Source organism: Varanus komodoensis, unplaced genomic scaffold, assembly GCF_004798865.1.
Source record: "Varanus komodoensis strain SLA01 unplaced genomic scaffold, ASM479886v1 scaffold26, whole genome shotgun sequence".
NCBI lineage: Eukaryota > Metazoa > Chordata > Lepidosauria > Squamata > Varanidae > Varanus > Varanus komodoensis.
Window position 1 is genome coordinate 13156254 of NW_025335684.1, and position 24888 is coordinate 13181141.

Below are 24888 nucleotides of genomic sequence, written 5' to 3' on the forward strand. Positions count from 1 at the left end.
AGAACTCCAGTCTGTACACCTGAACTCACCATTCCCACTACCTTCCTTTTGCCAGCTCTAGCCCCTATATGCATATCAGGTGTGGGACCAGCACAATAAAGAAGGTGGTGCTGACACATTCTAGCTTGCTAGAGGGAACTTCACTAACCAGGTTAGTCCTGCCTGGCTGCTGCTGCAGGTGGGCAGATGATTGGCCTGTAACAGTGGTAGCCATGGGGGTGGGCTCTCCTGGGGTCACTGGGCCCCAATACGCACCAGCACCAGGCCTATCTGTAAAACCCTTTATCATTCTGGCAGTCTCGTTTCTGTCTTGGCAGCATTAAACCAGGATCAGATGCAAAGATCTCCTGCAAAGACAAAGGTGGAGATAGTTTCACCAGGCAAAGAACAAGCATCTGCTTCAGTTAAGCAAGACCTCGCACAGGCTTCAGCACCTACCATATCCCCAAAGGCAAAAGGTGAGAATTCGTGGGTTAGGTTAGCACTGCACTCTGCACCTCCTGCCTCTTGAGGCTGATTTACCATGTGGGGAATTCCTGAACAGACTCCTAAAATGTTCCTTCTCTTTCCATACTCCATGTTTGAAAGCCAAAGACTAATGCTAATGTTTTTTGTGAAATTTGTCCCAATAATCTAGCTTTCCTAATCTGTACTTAACAGTGCCTTTTAAAAACTTGCTGTATTTTATCCTATCCATCCTCTAAAGAACTCAAGGCATTGTGTGGGCAGCTCTCAGTAGCCTCGCGACACCCGTGCACAAGGGGAATTAGACTGAGACTGTGATTGGCTGAAGGGCACTGATCTTCATAGCTGAGCAAGGATTTGGAACTGGATCTTCATGGTCCCAGCCTGGCACTGTCTCCCTTACAACAATGACTCTGATTAGTCTTGGAAAGGAATGCCTCAGGCACAGACATTAGCCTTGCCTTTTGTGCTAGCAGCGTATTTATGGTATTTATGCTCGGGCAGGTATATGCTGATAACGATGCATGAAACATCATTCTTTAGTGTTCAAAGTACTTCCTATTCATTGCTTTTTTATAATCATTACAACAACCGCCCTATTGGATAAATGGCTGCTGTTACCTCCATATTTTAGATAGGAGGCTTAGAGGGGTTTGCCTAAGGTCACCTGCTACATTCCTAGAAGAAATCATATTCAAACTAGGTGCTTCCTGATCTGTATTCGGTCATTATTGCTATACTTCTTCGTCGTGGCCTCTGTGCATCACACATATGGGTGCTGCGCCTGTGCAGTGCCTCAGGCCGGAAGATTGAAAGCTAATGGTTTTTGGTGGGAAACTCCGCTCCCCTCCCCGCTCAATAGTATATATAGAGCGGAGTGTCCGCCATTTTTCTCAGTCTTTGCGACCGCCGTTCGCTGTGCCTCATGCCTCCTCACTCTCGTATTGACTATCCTTCTACTAGCTAATTTCTTGTTGATAGTTCTAATCCAAGTTTTTTCCCTTGTTACAATTCTATTTCTCTCCTGTTCAATTCTATATTCTCTCTCATTCTTACAAAAAACCAAAAATATTATCTATTCCCCCTGCACTATCTTCTCCATTTTCTCTTTTCGCGATGGTGCAGCAAGCGGCCTTTCACAAATGTGTGGAGTGAGGTTCCAAAATGTCTCCCGCAGATCCACACAATCTGTGCCTCCTGTGTCTTGGCGAGGGGCACAGGACGGATAAATGTGGCCACTGTTTGGCCTTCACGAAGCAGACCAGGAAGAACAGAGAAAATCGCCTGCGGAAGTTATTGTGCAACCAGGCCCTTATGCAAACAAATCAACTGGGTGTGAAGTCTGGGCCCGCCTTAGCCAGCTCTGTTAAGCACCCGGCCTTGGCCTCGGCCACGCCCTTGCAGTGCTCTGCTTCTGCTTCAGCCGCGCCTCCATCACGCCCTTCAGAGGAAGGTGCTTCTGTGCGAGAGGCCCAACAGCTTCCTTCTCCCCTGAAGAAACAAAGGGAAAAGAGAAAGCACAGCAGCTCGGACAAGTCCTCAAGCCATAAAAAGGCGAAAAAGGACAGGGCGGATAAACCAGCCCGTAAGGCTAAAAAGCCCGAACACGCTAAGTCCCGTGACTCGGGTTCGTCGGCGCCCTCAGTCCCATCTGCTGCTGTGGTACCGACCCCATTGGGTCCGACATTACAAGTGGCTATGCAGGTTACCCCTCCGGGGTCTCCTTGAAGGGTCGTTTGGGCCAAAAGGGAGTCTCCTCAGCATCTCGAGGCTCCAATGCGCGACTTGATCTTGGATGGGGAAACACGAGATTCCCCACCAAGAGCCCGATAGCCCACCCCAATGCCACCAACCAGGCTGGACACAGAGACCGCTGTGTCTCCTCCTGCATACCGACATCATTCGGGTGAGAGACACTCCGCCAATTGGGACCAACCCCATTATCCTAGCTACTCGGGTTGGAACGAGTACCATTCGTTCGGTTATTATCCGGCTCCACAGGACCATCCCTCGCCGTCGGTTCCGAAGGATGCACCTTCAGCATCGGGACGGGGGGAACAGAGGCGACCTATATCGTCGGACAAATCCTCACCGAGTGTTCAAGCACGATACGATGTAGACTCGGACGAGTCTGAGACTGATTCCACTTCGCAGATGTGGCCATTACCTCCCAAGGCCCGGGATCACTGGAGGAGCCCCATACGTCATTCGCGGAACTGATGTCTAGGCTTGTTCTGTCACTGGAGATCGAGGCACAACACCAGCCTGATCCCAGCACTGAGGTTCTATGACATAGTCAGGGGCAAACAGTCAACAGCCATCGTTTTGCCACTGATCACGACCCTATGCCAGGTGATGCTTCAGCCACGGGACCTTCTGGCCCACCTTCAGGTAACATCCAGACGATACGAAGCCATGTACCGAGTTCAGGAGCAGGATATTCCCTTCTTCCTGCGCTACCTGAAGCCGAACTCGGTCGTGGTGGAGTCGTCACAGGGCAGGGAGTCGAGACGCCATACAGCCCCATGTGAGGGCAGGAAAATCGACTTGCTTGCACGCGTCGTCTATACGGCTGTTGGACTTGGTTTGCACATCTCGAATTATGAGGTGACCCTTGCGAGATACCAGTATTTTATCATGCAACGGCTTGATAACATCGTCTCCTCCCTGCTGGACCACCAAGGGGACCTGGCCAAGGTCTTTATCAAAGAGGCCATGCAGGTGGCAATTCAGCAACTTTCGATGGCACGGCATCATGTCGGTGCCGTCTCCCTCCGGAGGCATGCGTGGTTGAGAAACTGCAACTTTCCATAGGAGATGAAAAGACATATAGAGGAGATGCCATTCGACGGATCAGGACTTTTCAACTCCAGGACGGACCACAAACTGAAGTCGATACATGAATCAAGAATGACGGCTTGCCGCATGGAGATGCAGCCTCAACAGCGCCGTAAGTGGTCCTGGTCCAGACCGTCCTATCACCAGCAGTACCAGACTAGACAACAGTACCAGCAGCAATGTAGACAGCAACCGCAGCAGCGCTTCCAGCAAGGCCATCGTTGCTTTGACGGTGACAAACGTCAATGCTGACGGGTCAGGCGAACCTTTCCTTCTCTCCACCTCCCACCTTTCCCCCTCTCATTTGGGGACCGGCTACAAAGCCGACTCCCCATTTGGGAGTCCATCACATCTGATTGGAGGGTTTTATCCATCATTCAGCTCGGATACAGAATAGAATTCGACATTGTTCATCCGTCGAGCCCGATTCGATTTACACCGTGCTCGCCCATGTTACAAGACAAAGTTCACCAACTGCTTCATAAAGGAGCGATTCACCAAGTCTCCCATTCTGAGGGACTTCACAGATTCTATTCAAGATATTTTACGGTCCCTAAAAAGGACGATGGTCTCCATCCAATCCTGGACTTACAAGGCATTAATAAGTTTATTAAGCCTAAGAAATTTAGGACGACCACCCTTCAAAATATCATTCCACTGCTGAGGAGAGAGGATTGATTCGCCTCCCTGGATTTGAAAGATGCCTATTTCCACATCTCAGTTCACCCTTGTCATAGGCGTCTTCTCTGTTCACTGTTGGCCCAGATGTATTTGAGTTCAACGTTCTCCCATTCGGACTAGCTACCGCTCCACGGGTCTTTACAAAATGTATGGCACCAGTTTGCGCACATCTTTGGCTCTGAGGTGTCCAGGTATATCCTTACCTGGATGATTGGTTGATAGTTTCCCAGACCAGGGAAGGTCTAATGTCATCCATCCATACAACTTGTACTCTGTTAGATGATCTTGGACTATGCATTAATCACAAGAAATCATCCCTTGTTCCTGCACAGATGATTGACTTCATTGGAGCGCATCTCAACTCTACGCTAGTGAAGGCATTTCTCCCTCCAGTTCGTCAACACAGCCTCTGCTCATGGATTTATCGGATCTGACGAGACGAAACCGTACCTGCCCTCTCCATCCAGAGACTCTTGGGACATATGGCTGCTTCTGTTGCCATCGTTCCACACGCTAGGCTTTGACTTCGACCTCTTCAACTACACTTCAACAAGATATTTCATCCTCAGCGAGATCCACCTACCAAACTAATTCGACTACCGTCCTCTGTTCTTTGTTCCCTAATATGGTGGACAGTTCCAGCCAATTTGACTGTGGGCGTCCCATTCTGGCCTCCACAACCTACTGTGACTCTTTGCACCGATGCATCGTTGATCAGCTGGGGAGCAGTATGTGCAGATCTTCGCATTCAAGGTGCTTGGGACTGACGGGAATCAAGCAAACGCATCAACTTCCTCGATTTACTAGCAATCTTCAAGGTTCTCCGGTCCTTCGAGAATGTTCTTCAACATCAAGTAGTTCAGATCGCATCTGACAATATAGCCGCTGTGTTCTATGTGAACAAGCAGGGCGGAACAAAGTCAATATCCTTGGTTCGGCTATCGATGCAGATCTGGGACTGGTGTATCCCAAGGAACATAACTCTTCTGGAGGTTCATCTAGCCAGTAGAGACAACGAGAAAGCTGACCTGTTGAGCAGACAAATGTCGACAACCCACGAATGGGAATTGGATTGACAAGTATGCAACCAGCTCTTCCATCTTTGGGGACATCCAGACATGGACTTGTTTGCTACCCATGTAAACAGGGTATGCAAGAAGTTTTGCTTCAGGGTGGGTATCGGACCGGGATCACTAGGGAATGCCTTTATGATCCCATGGAACAATATCAAGATTTACGCCTTCCCTCCGATCCCACTCCTAACGAAAGTGGTATCGAAGATTGCTCATGACAAGGCCACAGGAATATTAATAACCCCATGGTGGCCACGTCAACTGTGATTTGCCATTCTTCTCCGAATGTCACACAATACATTCCTTCGTCTTCCATCCGTCCCATATCTGATAACTCAACAAGAAGGGACCATCCACCATCCAGAGCTATCCTTGTTGAAACTCACAGCCTGGCGAATCCGATAAACATCGGTACCAGCTCAATACTGACAGCATCTCAACTCCGTGGAAATCATACATACAGGACCAACACAGAGCTGATGGACTTTGCCTCGGGTGTGATAGTTCTCCATCCAGATATTCAGAGGATTCTCGAATCTGCTCTGCGACCGTCAACGCACAAATCTTATGCAAGAAAGTGGCACTGGTTCTCGTCCTTTGCAGAATCACAACCATTCGCTCCGGATTCAGCATCGATAGAGGATATTCTTCAGTTTCTCCTGCAGCTTCATCACTCGGGACTTAAACCATCATCTATAAAAGTGTACGTGGCTACAATTTCTTATTACTGTGGTGAGGTACGAGGATCGTCAATTTTCTCACAACCACTAATTAAGAGATTTCTTAAAGGACTACAAAATCTTCATCCGTCGGTCTGACCGGTTATGCCTACTTGGAGTCTCTCGGTAGTACTTCAGGTACTTACCAGAGCCCCATTCGAACCTCTGGCAACCATAGACTTGCACCTTGTATCATGGAAGACAGCCTTTCTCGTAGCTGTCACATCAGCTCGAAGAGCTTGTGAATTGTGTGCTCTCTCAGAGTGGATCCTCCTTATTTGAACTTTCATAAAGAGAAGGTTGTTCTTCGTATGGATCCGACATTTCTGCCTAAAGTAGCCACTTCATTCCACATTAATCAGGAGATCTTCTTACCTGCTTTCTTCCCATCACCATCGAACCCGATCGAGAGGTCTCGACATACCCTTGATGTGCGACGCTGTCTAGCCTTCTACAGATCGCGTACTGAATCCATTCGCCATTTGAATCGACTCTTTGTTAAATATTCTGAACAGGATATGGGCTCTCCTGTTACATCTCAAAGTCTTTCTAATTGGATAGTTCAAACTATTGTATTGACATATCAGCTTGCCAAAATAGACTTACCTGTCATCCTGAGAGGTAGCAACTTCTTCTGCTTTTGCTGCGGGAATCCTGATTCAAGATGTCTGCAAGGCTGCAACCTGGGCTGCTCCATGAACTTTCTCCAGGCATTACCGACTGGATGTGTGTGCCAGACAAGATTGCTCTTTTGGTAGGGCAGTTCTCTCTGCTGTCCTTCAGTGACGATACCTCCCTCCTCCAAGTCTGGTAAGCTTGCTAGTCACCCATATGTGTGATGCACAGAGGCCACGACGAAGAAAAGCAGGTTGCTTACCTGTAGCTGATGTTCTTCGAGTGGCCATCTGTGCATTCACACAACCCACCCGCTGGCCCCGCTCGGTGTCGGTGAGTGGATTTCTTCATCGGTACCATACCTTAATATTCATGGTACCTATGACATTTGCTGTGATATATTTCTCTCCCACAAGGGGGCAAATGATCGGTCTTCAAAGACTGAGGAAAATGGGGGACACTCCGCTCTATATATACTATTGAGGAGGGAGAGGAGCGGAGTTTCCCGCCAAAAACCGTTAGCTTTTAATCTTCCGGCCTTAGGCACTGCGCAGGCACAGCACCCATATGTGTGAATGCACAGATGGCCACTCGAAGAACATCAGTTGCAGGTAAGCAACCTGCTTTTCCCCAGCTTTTCTCATGAGGACTAATGGACTGAACATGAAGAAAAGGCTATTGTTGTATCTAAACAGCAGCAGTAGTTGAACTTTTCTGTGACAGGAGTTATCTTTTTAATGCAGAATGTTCTATTTCAATGGTTTCTATTTCTTGCTTGGAGAAACCCAAGAACAGGTGGAACAGACTTCAGAGTGCACTGGTAGCAGCGAAAGCATAATGATACTGTAGTTGCTGTTTGGATAATGAGAAGAGGAGACTTGGTATCAGCAGAGCCTTAAGACTTAATGTGGGCTGGTTGCTATTTTTGAGTGGAGCTGGAATGTTAGAAGAAATTTCATTTTAGTATCTGATTAGGGGCAGGAGGAGAGAAGCCTATTTGAATCTCATAACAAAGAGGGCTACCAGTCTAAATAAACATATTTGTCTCTTTCTTGTAAAGCAAAGCCTCTTCCCCGACCTCCCAAGAAAAACAAGCTTGCCTCTGTGAAACCTCTCCCAGAAGGTCAAATCCTGACAGATCTGAACAGGAAGCAATGGATACTTAAAAAACTTCTGCGCCAGAGTGACTGTGGGCTGATATATGAAGGTATATGTTGTACTCACAAAGTAACATGTTGGAGAGAGAAGATAGCCTCCTGTTCTATACCCCGCTTTCTGGAGGAGAATCTGTCCTTAAGCTGACTCATACAATATCTATGACTCATACAAGTTCTGTGGGCTTATTATTTCAAGCAATTTTTTTTTACCCTTATTTTTCAGCATCTGCATCGTGCTTGTTTTCAAATCTTTTACTGAAAGATTTTTTCAGTAAAATATTACTGAAGCAATAATTAATGTACAGTACACACTTGAATATAAAATAAAAGCAGGTGCAGAAAAATAGGAGTTGCAGCTGACACTGGCCACACTTGTACACCAAAAATTCTGACTTAATAAGCCAGCTTGTTCATGAGCAAGAAAGCAAGCTAAGGAGGTAGACTTCTTGTTCGAGTAAACCGAGAACTGTGGTTAATTTATTCCCCAAACAACCCAGAATTTCTACACCAACTTCAAATAATGCTTTAAAACAAAGATTTTGGCTTTCCATGATGTGCAGACACAGCAAAAATGCCAGATAAAACACTTAGTCTTATTAACAGAAAAGCCAGGTGAACACCTGTAGGGAAGATGTTTTTATGAACTAGATTCTATAAACAAGGAACCGCTACGAGAAGGGCTCTCTCCTGTCACCAGCCTCCCAAGCACTGATGGCAGAGACACCTGGAGAAAGGCTCGGAGGAGGACCTTAATGCCTGTGCATGTGCAGGGAGCCTTATTTCATCATCAGACTGGATTTTTCTTAGTGTTGTGCTTTAGCCCAAGTTGTCCTTTTTCCTCAAATGCTGTGAGCTGGGCTGCTGACATTGTGTGCACCTAGTCTACACCTAGTGTCCTAGTGTCTCTTTCTGTGACTGAAGTAAAGCAGCAGGCTGGGGCACTATGTTTCCATTTCCCCAGCATTTCATTAGTGTCAGGATCTGGGCTGCTCTGGGGCTTCACCCGACGCTCAAAACCAGCAGCCCACCTTGGTATTTGCAGGATCAGTCTCAGTCTCTGCTGGAGCTCTCATCTTCTGATGAGTGCCAGCGGGAGTCCTGGGAGAAGAGCCAGCTCTGCCCTCCAGAAATGGCCTCAGCAATGCAAGTCTCTCTGTTTGCTGTGGCGTCTCCCCCTTGCCTTACTGACTTACCTCAGCAACATGGGTATTCTTGCTGGCTGTGGCTTGGTCTGGCTCTTGTGCCTCGCTGGACCCTTGCTGCATTTGGTTCCGGTCGTATTTTGCCATGTGTCCTGCCTTACTGTGTACCTGCGCCTCTGTTTGTCTTCCTGGTTCCTGATGCTCAGTTTGTTCATAATGACATCCTTGTCCTGCCCTCATATGTACTGCTGGTTCTTGACCTTAGTTTGTTCTGTGACTATGACTTGGAGCTGCTATTGAACCTTGATTTTGGACTTGGACACTGTCTTGGGTCATGTTCTATTGCCCTAGTGCTGGTGCCTCCGTCTTGTCTCTGGCTGCCCATGTTCTGGCCCTAGACCTTGACAATTAGGAATGTGTTCCTGGCTTATTTTCTTGAGTTGTTAACCAGTCTTTGGACTTTTATACCAAAGTTCATGCACCACAGAATGGGGAAGGGGTGGTAAAGTCCTCCTGACTTCATGAACCTTTATATATGAAGCCCTGAATGTCCATCAGACCTGGACCATGGTATTTGGAGCACATTGTGATACCACAGTGAACCACAGTGCTTCTGTGCGCTGGAGATGGAGTCTATTAGTTAACAGACAGAAGTCTTACAGCTCTAAAATAGAGTGGGAGAGGACATGCAGACAGCTTCAGGGACCATACTTCCAGTATGTCAACATGGAAGACAAGGATTACTAGATTTGAGTTTTGTTAGGTTTTTACCTCTCGAGCTTAATATAACCTTCATTTATTTCATTCTCTCACAGCAAATTCAGCATGTGGAGCCTACCCTCCAAAGCAGAGATGTTGCCTTAAACTTGTGAGTTCAGCTCTTTTGGTAGAACATCCCATGTACTGAAACTGAAATTAAGGCTTGGCAAGACAGAGGTCCAAATACAAGAAGGCAAACATCAGAAGGACTTAGAGCTGACCTTTCCAAATGGGTGGGAGCACCCTAGTGGTAAGAGGAAGCAGGGCAAACAAACCATGGCGCGGCAGAGGCAAGTCCTGCATTCTCCAAGAGGTGGTACAAGTCACCAGCAGCCTGTTTCATGGGTACTAGAAAGGCGTTTGGCCCTCCTGGTACTTAATGAGGTCATGACTGGGATGCATGTTGTTGTCATGTGAGAACAGAGCCTTCACGACTAAGGTAGGAACTTTCTCAGTAAAAGGGCTTGGCTGCAGCCTAACTGACATCTTTTCTGTTGGAAAGAGTCGGATGGGCTGTTGATGACTGTGCTCTTTTCTCTTCTTTGAAACAAATAAAACAGATAACAGGTGGCACTGCACTCCACTCTGCCACCGCAGGTTTCTTGGAATATCTTACAAAAATGGAGATTATCATCAGGCTACCATACCCACCTGTTCCTTTTTTGAAACATAGTTCCTTAACAAAAATCTAGTTGCCACCAGATTTTCCCCTAGGGAGAGTTCTTCATAACTCAGAATCTTGCACATACATCTATACCAACAGAAGCTGATCTTTTAATTGATGCTTCCTTTTTCTATTTTGTTCATCTTTGGGACCCAAGTAGTAACACTCATCTAATTAAACGTGCAGACAACCTGCCCAGTTACGTTCTACTGTGTAGTCCACCAGTCTCTTATGTTTTATACAAATCCATAATACCTTCTCAAGGATAGGATTAGTAAAGGGCAAGGCATGACCTAGGCAGTGTGATGGAATATGGTGGGTGCAGGATGTAGTTGCCATGGAAATGGGAGCTGTGTAAGGTAGGGCCAAACAGAAGAAAGATTTATAGATGTTTTAGACTTCAACTTCCAGAAGCAGCAAACTTCAACTTCTACTGCCACCATGGTCAATGGAAAGCTGGGAGTGAAAGTTCAACAAATCTGGAGCTCTACTTGCTGCCCACCCCTGGTGCAAGGCCCACTGTTTGAAAATTGCCGAGCCTCCCAAAAGTCCTCTGTAATTCCACTTTTCTGATTAATCTGCGCAGGTTATTGTTTTGTTGCTAACTATGGTGTGGAGGGTAAACTTTCTTTATTGAGGAACAGGAATGAGAAGAGAGTTGAACTGTACATTATGTGTGTTTGTAGGTTATTAACTGCACCAGCTGTTTATGGATTGTTGGGAAAGCTTCTCTAGTGTCATTCTAGCCTTGTATCCTGTGTATGCCTTGTGTTCTGAGGAAACTTCTCCTTTGTCTTGTCGGGGAGAGGTTACCGGTAAAACAGAGAGGGACATCTTCTCTAATGCTCAATGCATTTCTCAGAGGCAAGCAAAGTTATATATGGAGTTGGTTTTTTTCTCGGGGTAACCAAAGCAGCAGTGGTGATGAGACACTGAAAGGCATATGAGTGCCAAGTTCTGCCTGCCTTTTTCTCAGGATGTCAAGGATGGGAGGCTCTTCAATGAACAGAACTTCTTTCAGCGTGCTGCAAAGAAAGCCACGGGTAAGACTTCCCAGGAGTAATTAAACTGAAGTAGTTAATTTGAAGCTCAATCCAGATAAAACGGAAGTCCTTTTGGTAGGTGTCTCAGGTTTCCAGGTGAGTGACTTTGGCCCTGTCCTGGACGGGGTTGCACTCCCTCTAAAGTACAGCGCCTGCAGCTTAGGAGTGCTCCTCGACCAGGAACTGTCCCTGGAAGCCCAGGTGATGGCAGTGGTGAGGAGCGATTCCTTCAGCTCCGGCTGATCCATCTGCTGTCCTTACCTGGACGAGAACTGCCTAGCAATGGTGACACATTGTGGTAACCTCCTGGTTGGACTATTGTAATGCGCTCTACATGGGGCTGCCCTTGAAAATGGTCTGGATACTTCAAATGGTACAAAATAGAGCTGCCAGGTTGCTGTTGGGGACCGGTCGTTATTCTCATTTAATTCCGGTCCTCCATCAGCTTCACTGGCTTCCCATTGAAGTCTGGGCCCAATTTAAGGTGCTGGTTATGAGCTATAAAGCCCTAAATGACTTGGAACCAGGATACCTGAAAGAATGTCTTCTTCCCTATATGCCCTCCTGCCCCTTAAGATCTACAACAGAGGCCCTACTCCAGGAGCCCTCCCTGAAGGAGGTTAGGAGACAGAATACCCAGAACAGGGCCTTCTCTGCAGTGGCGCCCCACTTATGGAATGTGCTCCCTAGAGAGGTCCACCTGGCGCTGTCATCATATGCTTTTCGGGGTCAGGTCAAGACCTTTTTATTCACCCAATATTTTAATGTATAAAAGATTTTAATTATTTTTTATTTTCAGGCATGGGTTATTAGTTTTATCTTTGTTGGGGTACTTTTATATCTTTTATATTGTTGTATTTATTGAACCTGTTTTGTAAGTCATTCAGAGATGCATAGTGATTGGATATGTTAGAAATATCCCTAAATAAATAAATAGGGTGACAGATTTATTTCTTTGCCTTTGGCCCAGTGGAATTTTTAGCCAGTGATCACTTGTACTATGCTACTAAATGTGGAGAGTAGGATATCTGAGCCTTCTCAAGTGATATTCTGTTGCATTTACAGCTCATGTGCTTTCATGAGATCTTGCCTTGCATTCTTGGGTGGAACTAGTACTAGTAAGGATGGTTTCCCATGTAAAGATTGACAGATCAGTCTCTTTCTGGTTCATGCCAGTTTTGCATGTATTCATGTGTAATTCTGTTCCTCATTTCTACATTAATTTGTGTTTTTGTTTTTAATCTGCACAAATGAGTACTTAAATGGATGTTTAACATACTTTCCTCACAGGAATATGCATTTCTAAATATATTTCCTCCAAAAATAGGCTTTTTTACATGTGAACCAAATTAAATCTTTGAGCTTCCCCATTCTCATCCAAAATTTATGGAAAAAAATGCCAGCTGCCTCTGCCCCATCTTGACAATCTTTCTGTGTTAAGGGGGCTGAGCATCAATTGTTTCCTTTGGCTGACTAGTCCAAATAACCTGTGGATTTGAATCTTCTGCATTTATCTTTGCTTAAACACTGTTGTGAAAATATTACTCTTTTCATTTCCATTTTTAAGGGAAATGGAGGCACCACCAAATAACAAGAGGGCAAACAGAAAATACGATATGTCCATTTTTAGTTGTGGCAAATTATTGTGATCTGTTTTAATTTGTTTGAACATCTGTGCATTTATGACAGTAAAAGCCAAGGCAACTGTAAAGAAAAAACATACATGACTTGGTTTTCATAACTGCATAGAAAGTTGTTGATATGGTGAGAAAAGGGGCTTCAGATTGAAACTGTATGGCAATTATTCTGTTTTCCCAAACTCTGGGCAATTTCCACTTTCAACATTTTGTCTCTTCCTTGCAGTTGAGAAATGGAAAAAAGAGCATTCACTGCCATTGCTTGGAATCCCTGATTGCATTGGCTTTGGCCTCCATGAAGGTATTTACAGGTGAGACCGCTTTAACTAGGAAGTTCCCTCACATCCTTCGTTTTTCCAGTGCCATCATCCCTCAGCACCAATCCTGAACTTACACATTTGTCCTTTTGGTTCTTTCTGAACTGTTCATGAATCTGTTTGTTCTTACCATTTCTTCTCCTACCCTAACCTGCTATCTCTCTATATGGCCAGAGTTTCAACCTTCCCTTACTGTGCTCTGATATTCCATATATTCTATTCTGTAATTTTTTTCTTCAGCCAGCTATTTTGTTTCCAGAAGGAGAAAATACCTATTAATTTGGATGGATACAGGCCGTCTCCTGAAACTCTTTCTGTACTTTCTTTCTTACTGTACATTTTCCTTTTCTAGCCTTCGGGCAATAATTAATTTTGTGCACTTTAACTTGGAAAGAAAGGTCATCTAGCTGTAGAAGGATATGACCATAATGCTGCATTGAAGGCTGTTAAATAAATGGGACTTCATAACCTAATTACTGATAGTTCGTTCTGCCAGCTGTCTGGGGCTAAAACAGAATTAGCTGATGGACGGCTGGGGGCTAAGGTTCGTGTGGAAGTGGGTGTGACCCCCCAACACAAGGCACGATTCACGTGCAGCCTTATCCTTTGACTGGCAGGTTCCTGGTCTTCCCTGCTGTGGGTCGCTCCCTTCAGTCCGTCCTGGATGACTGTGCAAACAAGATGACGGAGAAAGCTGCCTTGCAGCTTGCGGTCAGACTGGTACGGGATAACAAAAATGAAGGGGAGTGAAAGAAGAGAGCCTCTCTGAAAGGTCTGTCGCTGACTTCTGGCCACCTGTGAAATGGAGGCTCTTGCTGCTGGCCTCGGGATTACCAGAGGTTGCTCTTTAACTGCAGCATGGCTGACTTAGAGACTAGTTCATCCCTTCTGTGCTCAGTAAAGAGCTGTGCTTGCCAGGACAGCTTGCAGGGTGAAGCAGTGGCCATGGGAACATTGCGCTTGGTTGTCCTCAGGCCAAACGTCTTCCAGGAGTGCTGTGCGGTGCCTCACGTCCTTTGGGTGGCTGCCTCTGATCCTGGCAGAGCTACACCTTGCCCCAGGTGCTTGTAATTAGCGCAGCGTGGGTGGACTTGAAGCGTAAGTCTTACCTAGGCAAAGAGCGATTGAAAAGATTGGTTTAACGAGTGAATGTTTCAGAGACATATCTGGGATTGTAGAGGCTGCATGGTGAACTCCTCTCCAACCTGCTGAGATCACGCCTAGGCAAGGGGCCATGGAGGCATTCCGCTGTGATGTTTTTCCTCTGCCTCAATCTTTGCCTTTAGCTGGATGTGCTGGAGTACCTCCATGAGAATGAATACACACATGGGGATATCACTGCCGAAAACATATATGTGAAACCGACTGATCTTGCTGTGGTAAGGAATGGGTAGGGACAGAGGAGAAATGCGCTCTTGCTGTAGACAGTTCCTGTAGAGCAGGAGAGCCTAATATTTGTTCTGGCAAGTTTCCCAGGTGTGGCTATACCGAGGGTGGGCTTGCCTGTCATGCTAAGATGCCCTGCTAAGAAGGCATCATGGGTTGGTTGTTCACTGAACAACCCACGGTCCTCCCAACGGTTCATGGTGTTCACTGTGGCTTCTCTCCCCCCCCCCCCCCATTCCTCCCACTGGCCCTGGCACACATCCCAGGTGTCTCGGAGTGGAACTGTTCGCTGCCGCAGCCCCTGCAGCAGAGCCCTTCTGGCATTAGTCCCCTGAGCTTGCCTGCTGCTGAGGAAAGCTCTCTCCCCAGTATCAGGCCGGCAGATACGATTACTTTCCGGAGCCCTTATCATGCAGGAACATGTTGTCCAGCTTTTGTGGGTGGGGAGGGGAATTTCATTACGGTGCAGCAGCACAAGACCAGCTCTCTGAGGCATGGGGTGCATGATGCTGAGAGGGGCCAGGGAGGATGGTGGTGGCACAAGTGAGATCATGAGGAGCAGAAGGGGTTTTGCTGCTCCAGCTGGGCAGTTCTCTAGCCTTTCCTATCAGCCCGTGATAAAGTTGCCCTGCTGGGGTTGGGCAGCGTAAGTCATCATGGGGATGAACAAGCTATGCGTTCTGAGGATGGCTTGTTTGTGGAAAAATAAGCCAACCTGCAGAGACTCTGCTGGATTCTCTTGAAGCTACAGCCCACCCTCGCTGATCACCCATTGCGTGTTGTCATATTGTATAAACCAGGTCACTAGGTCCATCAAGGATAACCAAGAGAGAAGGATGTAATTTCTCCTTTTCATATGAAGATGGGGAAAACCATCTTCTCACTCGTACTGGGTGACAGGAAAGAACCCCCGGCTGCTGTGACTGCTCCTGTTGGCTCCACCTGTCCTGACTTTGGTGCTTCTGGGCTGTTACAGAGGTGGATTAAGGCTTCAGGGACAGGGGAGTTATTAAGGATATTAAATAACTGAACTAAAAGGTGTCTGGGTGGAGCAGGCCTACTTGTTTTCTTGTTGGGCCATTGTAACATCGTCCTCCTCTGTGCCCCAGGTCACCCTTGCAGATTACTGCTTTGCCTTCCGGTACAGCCCTGGGGGAAAGCACGTGTCTCACCGTGAGGGCAGCAGGACTCCTCATGAGGGTACCTTGGAGTTCATCAGCCTGGACAGCCATAAAGGAGCTGGTGAGATCCCACTTACTGGGCATAGGTTGCGTCTGTGGTGCGTGACGTCATTTTGCCCCCTGCCTGTGTCTGTTCTCCTTCCTGTGCCTTAGAGGATGCTCTCTGGCCATGAGCTGACTCCAGCCTGGCCTACCTGCTGATCCCTGAGGCCATGAAATATCCTATGGGCTTGCCACCATCTGATGTGCACAGAAACTGGGCTAATTTTTGACTCTCCCGTTGGCCTTGCATGCAGTACTGTTTAGGGTGTTTCCAGATGTGGGGTTCTATCACTAGCAACCAGAAGGTGTTCTATAGCTGTTCTATCTTTTCCTCCTCAATGGATTTTCTGCACTAAGAAAAACATGGAAGAAACAAAAGTAAAACGTGGAAGGGTAGTAAGTAGAAGGCAATTACAGCATCTGGATCCCCTGTAAACCTGCACAAATGACCCAGGGCCATAGAATCCTCATCTGGAAATGTGGGCCATGCAGTTCAAGTCTTAAACTGTGCATTTTTGTGCTTCCTTTAGGCAGCCAAAGCTGAGCAGGGCTGCATCCTCTAATTTGTAGAGTAATCAATTAGAAATTTCACTGATTAATCACTAAAGACCCATTTTAGTTGAAAGAACTGCAAGTAAGTGGCACATTAATTCTTTCTGGACTATTTTAGTTTAGTAACAGCAAGTTTTGTTAAACTGTGACTTGTCTTACACAGTGTCACAGAAAGGAATCTAAATTGAGATTTTGATCATATGCAGATTATTTATTTATTAGTTTTATATCCCACCTTTTTCATGCAATGAACTCAAAGTGGCTTACACCATTATCCTCAATCTTATCCCCACAACAACAACAACCCTGTGAGATAGATTGGGCTGAGGTTTGTGTCTTGCCCAAAGTCACTTACTTGGCTCCATGGTTGAGCAGGAACTAGAATCCAGATTCCTGACTCACAGTCCTGTGCTTTTGACGTGTATTTTTCACACGTGGTGAAAGTTAGATAACAAGTTGTTTTTGGCGGCTTAATGCTTGTGGGACAGTGAGGCTGATGATCTTTTGGAACTGCCTAGATTGCCTGAGCAGGTAAAAACATGAACTAGTGGGAAATTGAGGCACACCTTAAACCCAAAACTTACCCAGCAAGTGACTATGATGGAAATGAGTCACCCTGACCCATAGGGCTGCATCCTCTCTCCTTGTCCCCTGTGGATGTAGATCTGGATGTCTGCTCTTGTTTCATATGTGGGTGGGTGTTCTTTTCCTGCACCATCAGCACCATCCCGTCGGAGTGACCTCGAGTCCTTGGGTTACTGTCTAGTGAAGTGGCTGTGCGGCTTCCTTCCCTGGTCTGAGGAGCTGACAAATCCCTGTGTGGTCATGGAGAGAAAAGAGAGGTGTGTACTGTGCCTGGGAGGTGCCCTTGTTCTTCCCTTCTAATTTTCATGAACCAGAAAAGGGAATTGCTCTGGAAAGGATGCCAGGGTATTCAAGCCACGATCAGTAAAGCCTTCCTTCGGCAGACTGCAGCAGCAATCGATGCGGCCCATCCTCGTGTGGGTGCTCAGTATACTGTGTTCCCGCCCAGCTTAGTGCTGCCTTTCAGAAGTAGCTTGAAAGTACAACTTCCTAAAGCTGCCCTGTTTCCTAGACGGGCAAAGTAGTTGCTGGCCTTCGGTAAAGACAGCAGCGGAAAGATGTCTAGTAACAGACTGCTTGACAGCTATTGCAGTGCTGCCGTCTGCAACAAGTATCGCACTTGTGCAAAAGGTAAGAGAAGCCCTTTGGGCCTCCATCCAGCCTCCAAGAGGGCAGAGCAGGAACCAGTGAGTGAAAATTGCAGAAAAGGAGCTCTCTCGAAATGCTGTTATTGTTGACTTTACTACATGCATATCTGGCCTCTCCTTCTGCACTCCATTTAATTCTCAGCAGCAAACCTGTGAGATAAGATAGACTAAGAAGTGTTTTGCGAGCCCCAAGTCACCCTGTCTCTGTTCCCCAGTCCAGCACTTTGACCACTTCCCCACACCAGCACTGCAGTCTGGAACCTTCCCATCAGGAGGAGCTGTTCAACAGTGGGAAAAACTGTTGGGCGGTGATGCGGCCTCCTTCACTAGAGACGCTGGGCGGCCATCGGCCAGGAATGCTGCAGATCCAGATCCTGAGGGAGCAGCGGCTTGGACTGCAGTGTCCTTCAGGGTCCTTTCTGGATCTAGGACCCTGTTACGTCTTGTGGGGGTGGGGTGGGGTGGGGTGAGGCAGCTGGAATAAGATCATCAATACAAAGTGTTCAGCTCAGTCTTCTTTTCCCCCATCTTTTGTTGAGGGGCTCCCCTCATTGTTGCTGCCCTTGCAGGTACAAAGCAGATGTTATCAAGCATCCAAGGCTGTCCTATGGTTGGAGAGCAATTCCAGGTACAACTTGTCTGTTTTTATCACGGTCGTATCCCAGCTTCTGTTTGGCAAGCATTTTAATCCTTACAGCAGCTCTGAGAAGTAGGTCTGGCTGAGCAGCTGCAGTTCCTCATGGCTGCTTTGTGGCATTCATAGCGGAATGAGACTTTGGACCTAGAACTCCTGTTTCTCAGTCCAACACTACAGCCTGGTCTTCTCCAACCTGGTGCTTTTGAAATGTGTTAGACTTCAATGCCTATCATTCCCAGCCAGCCTGATCAGTGATGGGAGTTGTAGTCCAACACATTTGGACAGCACTGAGTTGAGGAAGATTGCTCCAGCTACTGTGCCACAGCAGACTTAGCTTTTGCTTTATCAACAAATCTGCCACTTGTCCGGATTAACTGCTTTCATATCCTATTGTCTGGAATGACTTAATCTGGATTATTACAAGAATAATCAGTCAGTTATCTTTCTCTGTTATCTATAATTTTATTCCAGGCCTTGCTTTTCCCTCCTCCTCCTGCCTTTTGGCCATCAAGCTGTCATACACACAGTTAGTTCTAGTTAGTCATATTTTTGTCATTTTGCATATAGCAAGAGGTTAGTCTCAGTGCTCTTGCTGAGACAGATCAGCAGGCAGTCCCTCCCTGAGACAAAAGCTGTCATGTGTGAGCTGGTGAAGGGAGCAGTGGATCAGTTGAGCTGTTCTCTTTCACTGCACGGCAAGGGCACTGCTGGCTGGGACAGGGGGAGATCGACTCTCCTTGCAGACAGAAATGCGTGTTTGATAGGCTCCAGAACCAATGTTTGTTTTGCCACTTCATGCTTCCCCCTGACTTGTCCCTACGGCAGTGACCCTGCAGTGTAGTGTAATGGTTTGTGTAGCATCATGCTATGGTGGGCACATCCTGAGGCCAGGACCTGGGGACTTAGGTTGTCTTTGTGCCTTTGCTGTTGTTGGATAATGTGGGACCCAGCCCTTAAGATCATCTGCTGAATTCCTGCTCTTTGTTTCCATGCCATTAGAAATATGGTGGGTGGGCGTGAGGATCAGGGCCTCGTCTGTGGTGGCACTGAGACCATGCACAGCATGCCCGAGAAAGTTTGTTTAGCCTCATGGTACTTTCACTTTATTGGACAGGTTACATTTTTTTCCAGCAGGCATTTTTAACCTCCATTTTTTGAAATAAACTGAAGTTTTTTTTAAATTGCTGATGTATTCGTTCTGTTTTGAATTGTACAGTAATCTTAGTATTATTGCCTTTTGCTCTTATTACTTTTTTACTTCAGCATAACTGAATTTGTGAATTTTATTTACCAAGACAGCTTAAAAATGTTGTAAGTAAATAAAAAAGAAATGCATCCTTGGTTTTCCTGTGAGGTCGGTGGAGTCATTACTTGGTTTTTGTAAAGTGTCAGAAGCACACGGCCAAGCTGAGTGGTACTTTGAGTCAGCAGTACGTGAAGGAGGGAATGCGGCACGCTGCCTTGTAGGAGCCTGCCGTATCTCACAAACATCCATAATACCTTTCTAGAAGCCCTGCAAAGCTACTTGCAGCAAGTAATGCCCTTGGACTATGAGGAGAGGCCAGACTATGAAGAGCTGCGAACAGTCCTGAGGAGGCCTCTCGAGCGGATGAGGACATCTGCCTATGACTCCGTGGACCTCAGGGTAGCACCCTAGGTAAGATGTAGAGACCCACCGCATTCTCTCCAGATTCCACCTCTCAGGTCAAGGGAGTGGGACTTAATGTCGCAGCAGGTTCATTTGCTTGGGCAAACAGCCCATTGGATGCTTCGCTTTCCTTATGAAACTTGCTTCAGTTGACCGCTTTTATGTTGAAGGCAAAACAGCTACATGTGTCCCATTCCCCATAAACAGTGCCTTCAAGAGCAGCAAATAGCAAGAGGGGTGGGGGTGGGGGGGGGTTGCAAGAAGTTGGCATAAGGTCACAACTCAGATGTCCAAGGTCCAAGTCCAGATGGCCTTACAAAGCAGGTTTTCCTTAAAGGAGAAGAGGAACAACAGGGAAAAGCGTTTTCTTCTTTTTTGAAGTGTGTGCAATGTAACATACAGCCTGCTCCTTAAAAGGTCTGTTTGCTGCACAGCTGAAAAGTGGAGGGTGCAGTTTTTACATGGCAAGATAAGGGAAGAACACGGACTAGTTTCTGCCCCCAACCACTTTTCACCTAGCTGAGCTTCAGCGCCAGAAAACAGCCCTGGCAGGAGAAATGTAGCCAGGGAGGCGATTTCTGAGGCTCAGCAGCCATCACTTGGGCACCACGCTGCTGTGTCGTGTCTCTTCCCACCCCCGTGCACACCGTATCTGTACACATTTGTTCTAAGCCTTCGGAGACATGAGTCATTCTGCCCAGACATTCTTGCTAGGGTCACAGTGACTGCCACACTGTTGTCCAGTCTGCCATAGACTCTAATGAGTGGGGAGACACAGGCAGACCAGTGAGAGAGGAGGCATTGATGATGGAACTTGGCTGTTGATGCTCACGCTCTGTTCTTTTTCTACATCTTCACTGTAGAGAACTGTTGCACAGGAGTAATTTCCTTCAGTTTAATGAAGGTGTGACAATTTAAAAAGCAATCCTTTTTGTGTCCTCTTCATAGATGTTCTTGCTTCTCTCTCTCCTAAGGAACACAAGCCATGGTTCCCAGCTCATTTCAAATGTAGGAGATACTTTTACCCTACATCAGATTTGTTCTTATCTGTCTGCAGTTTATGTATACGGAGGTAGCAATTAAATTTTCACCCATAGTCCAGGCTCAAATCAGGACACAATGGATGGAATGGTGTGCAGATTGACAGAAAACATTGCATGGACAACAAGGTGGAGTAGTCTTTGTGACCAAAGCAGTGATTTTAAAAATGGGCCAAACCCAGTCACGATCACTGTCAACCATGAGAAGACACCACAGGCTGTTCTAGGGTTTCTCTCTGCCACACTGCTTGGTCATCCAGTCTTGGACAAAACAGCCCATCATGGAAGAAGCCAAATGGTTCTCTTGGAATGGGACAAGAACCAGGATTGGAACCTGTGCATGCTGGGCTTCCTAACCCGGCCCCTGTCAGGGCAGCTTTCTCTCAAGCAGCAACCAGCATGGGTGCCCTGTACTGAGAATGTCATCGTCACTGAGCGCCTCCCCCCATTAACCTCCCTAGCATTGGAGTTAGGTGCTCAGGCAGGTGTGGTGAGAGGCGACCACGTGTTCCAGCGGCTGCCCCAAGGTTGGTGGAGCCCAAGAGGATGCATGTCTGCCCTGTTACTGAAGCTGCCTGAGCACCGCACTCCAAGGCAGGTACCAGGAGCCGCATGCCAGGCTCAGCATGGTTCTTGGGCATCCCCATCAAGCCAGATCCCCCCGCAGCGCAGAGCGGATGAGACACTCCCGCTCTGCTCCAGATGTCTTCTTCAGAGTTGTGCCTTTTGGGCAGGAGTCCCGTGTGCCCAGTGCAGGTGCTTTGGGAGCTGCTGCAAGATGAGCTCGGGTCACGGTTGCCGCTATCTGAGAGAGAAGCCTCGCTCCCCCCGTGACGTCCCCTGGGGTACCGCCAGGATGAGTGAGAGTGTGCGAGGAAGGGGGAAGGAGGAAAGCAACCCGGATGAGCCCGAGTGTCTGTGGGGTCATCATGGCAGTATGTTGCGGCGAGTGGTCATGATGTGACCCTAACCCCAACCCCTTAGAGATAATGTATTATTCAGGAATGCAACTTAATTGTCCATCTCTTTTGTAATCTTAGATGTGGATGATTCCATCACCCCTCTCAACTGCTTTCTTCGTTAATAGCGAAGCTTAACGGAACATTAAGCCTGGCCAGGAGTTATCGCCCTCCTTGTCATGCTAGCCGATGAGCTAGATTTAGGGAAAGGCTGACCCACTTGGGTGCAGATATTCTCAGAAAGCAGTTGCAGATGCCATTTCATCCCATGCGAGTTCTGATCTGCCCAAGAGCCAAAACTTTCTTAACAGTTTACAACCTGTGTCATTTTGTTACCCTGTGCCACCTTTTCTTTCCTTTAGGCTTCCAGAAACATGGGAGCTGAATAGCAAGAGAAGTGATCCACAAGAGTAATGAGTCATGCTCTGCTTCGCAGGACCCTGAAGCCTGCTGCAGAGAATCAAGCCCCCGGGGATGTCCTTTCCATTTTGTTTTTTGTGCCTCACTCTCAGATTGGAGGGGGGATTTCTTGGAACTGCTGGAACCCTGCTGTGACTTTTTGTAGACCCTGTTTCTATCCAGCTACATAACTCGGTGAATAGTAGCTAATGTGAAGCCTGAATGCATATTTGGCAGACTCCTAATTAGGAATGTTTTCACAGGTATGGGGCACTGAGCCTAATTGGGGACAGGGCAAGTTGATTTTAAGAGTGCATTCTTCTGATTTATTTTTAAATTGTATAGTGTCTTAATTGTAAGCTGCCTTAGAGACCCGTTGGCAGGCAGAGATAAACATGTTTTAATATATATATAGGCTTTTTGTAATAAACTCCTAAACTAAACATACGAAATGCCTGCTTTGTTCATAATAATGTAGGCAAGCAGTATTGAGTTCTTCCATTCATCATATTTTAGAGCAGGCATGGCATTTCTATCCCATTTACCACATTTTCCTCCTTTGTTCCACAAAGAGAAGAAGTTAAGTATGTGAGGAAGCTTTTAGCTGTTCTCCAGTCTAGTCTGCTTTGAAGATCAGAAGCATTCTCTCTACCCCTTCTTTTTTTTGGCAGGGGGGTGGTGGTGGTCTGGAAACATCCAAGACACACTAGGGCAGCTCATTTAGTCCATCCTCCAGGTGGGGCAGCATCCCTGATTAGGGGACTTCCTTTCTGGGAAAGATAGAAAATCCCTGTAATATTATCAGGATGTATTTCCCTTATCTATTGTCCTTTCTGGCCAAAGAGTAAATTTTTTAAAAGGATAAATATTCTTGAACTCATCCATCTGCTTGCATGCAGCAAAGGGTCCAAAATACAACAAGAAGAAGTGGGGCAGACTACTCCAAAATTTTATTAAAATGGAAGATCTTGCATTAATGTACTTTATAAAATGTGTTTGTAGAACAATTATATTATGTACTTGTTGTGAGCCGCCCCGAGGCTTTGTTGTGATGGGGGCGGCATAAAAATGTTTTAAATAAATAAATAAAATAAATAAGAACATCAAGTCCTGTCTACACTGAATAGCACATAAATAACTTTACAAGCTAGACCTGTAACAAAATGTTGCAGTGTGAATTATTTCTGCTTACCCCTTTAGTCAGCTGGCAACCATGCTCTCTTATACAGTACTCCACCCCCCTGCCCCCGATCCGGCCAATATCCAGTTTTCCAGCCCAGCAGTCAGCATTCTCTACCCAGGGAGCATAATCTGAACTCACGGGGCTATTCTTGGGTGTTTTGTTCCGTTTGAGCAGTGGCTGGGGGAACTCTCACAAAACCACACGTACTGCAAATTTTGCCCCTTCCACCAAGCCTGCCAGCACCTCCCTCATGTGTGGATGGTGCCATCTGGGCAGCAATGCTCATACCTGAACATTAGAAATGGAAGGAATTATAGGAACAAGGGAGAGGCATAATCCATCCCCTTGGGTGAGGTTGCCACTTGCTCTTTTCTGCACTGCAATATTTTGTTTGGTTTTATGAATTCATTGTCCGGTACTGGGATGAGGATGTGAAATGATCTTGTTATTCAGTCCTGGTTAATCAGCACAGGGTCTCTGCATGTAGCAAAAGAAGAATGGGCGGATTTCCCTTACCCACTTTCTGTCTTGCATTCCTATCTCTGAACTGCTTGTGTCTCGCTGGTTCCATGGCAGTCCATAGAGTCTTGTCTCTAGGCAACAACACTGCCTCCTGCAGTGCTTACTGGGGAGGAAGCACTTAATGTGGCTGTCTGACTTGTTTTCCCGCCTTGTTTTCCTATTGGAAACACCATTTTTGTTGTTTCAAGACAGAAGACCCACTAAGAGAAATGCCTATTTTCCATCTAGAGGAAAATACGGAATGTTGGTTTCTAGCCCAGCAGGAGGAGCAGAGTCATCAGGTTGTAGGGAAGAATTGGGTGGATGTGAGAAAGGAAGGTCTCTATACTTGGCAGATAAGTGCAGCAACGTCTGATTCAGGGTGAAGCGTGGAAAGTTGTCTTGGAGCTGAGAGGGTGCCCATTCGATTGACTAACACACCACCATTTTTTAAAGTCCATCACAATCAAAATCAAGTGCCCAAATGATCACTGTCAAATTGTAAGTCATCGTAAGGGTTGTGGCAGTTCTCACAGATGTTTCTTGTCCTTGCACATTGATGAAGCATTCTAGCACAGAGAGGCCTACAGTTCTCCCATTCAAATTAATACTGGATTCAGTACTAAAACATCTATTTCTTCTGTATAATACTCATAATGTTCCAGAATCTGGCTTGTAAAAGTGATCAAGGATTTTGGAGTGGTGAATCTTCTAGGCTGAACGGATGTGATGTAGAATGTTTGCAAACCATTTTGTTGTGTGAATAAAAGCTGCTGATAGCTAGTTTGCAAACCCACACAGCTTGTATGTAGAAAGTGAATGGTTATTCTGCAGGGCAAAAACCTTAATAGAAGAAATAAGTTTTAGCTTTCCTAATCAGAAGAGAAGCTGTGACTTGAAAGCTACATCTGAAAGAAGAAAGCACACCCTGAAGGAAAGAGATGGAAGGGAAGGGAGTAAACCAGCCTTCTGCATTTGGAACCTCAGCCTGAGCCAGCATGGCTGCTGGTTAGGGATG

The 24888-nt window shown here is 46.6% G+C and overlaps 1 protein-coding gene across 5 annotated transcripts in view; it reads left to right on the top strand.

Annotated features, from left to right (window-relative positions):
- VRK3 (VRK serine/threonine kinase 3) overlaps positions 1 to 24888 on the top strand; it is a 31998-nt gene that overhangs the window by 6495 nt on the left and 615 nt on the right. For 3 of the 5 annotated variants that reach the window (XM_044433275.1, XM_044433277.1, XM_044433278.1), the window contains 12 exons: positions 318 to 458; positions 7452 to 7598; positions 9506 to 9558; positions 11090 to 11156; positions 13020 to 13104; positions 13728 to 13830; positions 14397 to 14489; positions 15606 to 15738; positions 16993 to 17113; positions 18073 to 18131; positions 19649 to 19797; positions 22150 to 22633. In XM_044433275.1, the coding sequence (XP_044289210.1) occupies positions 318 to 458; positions 7452 to 7598; positions 9506 to 9558; positions 11090 to 11156; positions 13020 to 13104; positions 13728 to 13830; positions 14397 to 14489; positions 15606 to 15738; positions 16993 to 17113; positions 18073 to 18131; positions 19649 to 19797 (1151 nt within the window). In that variant the 3' untranslated portion in view covers positions 22150 to 22633. Of the gene's footprint in view, positions 1 to 317; positions 459 to 7451; positions 7599 to 9505; positions 9559 to 11089; positions 11157 to 13019; positions 13105 to 13727; positions 13831 to 14396; positions 14490 to 15605; positions 15739 to 16992; positions 17114 to 17367; positions 17966 to 18072; positions 18132 to 19648; positions 19798 to 22149; positions 22634 to 24888 lie in introns of those variants that run through there. The other 2 variants (XM_044433276.1, XM_044433279.1) reach the window with 2 other exon arrangements.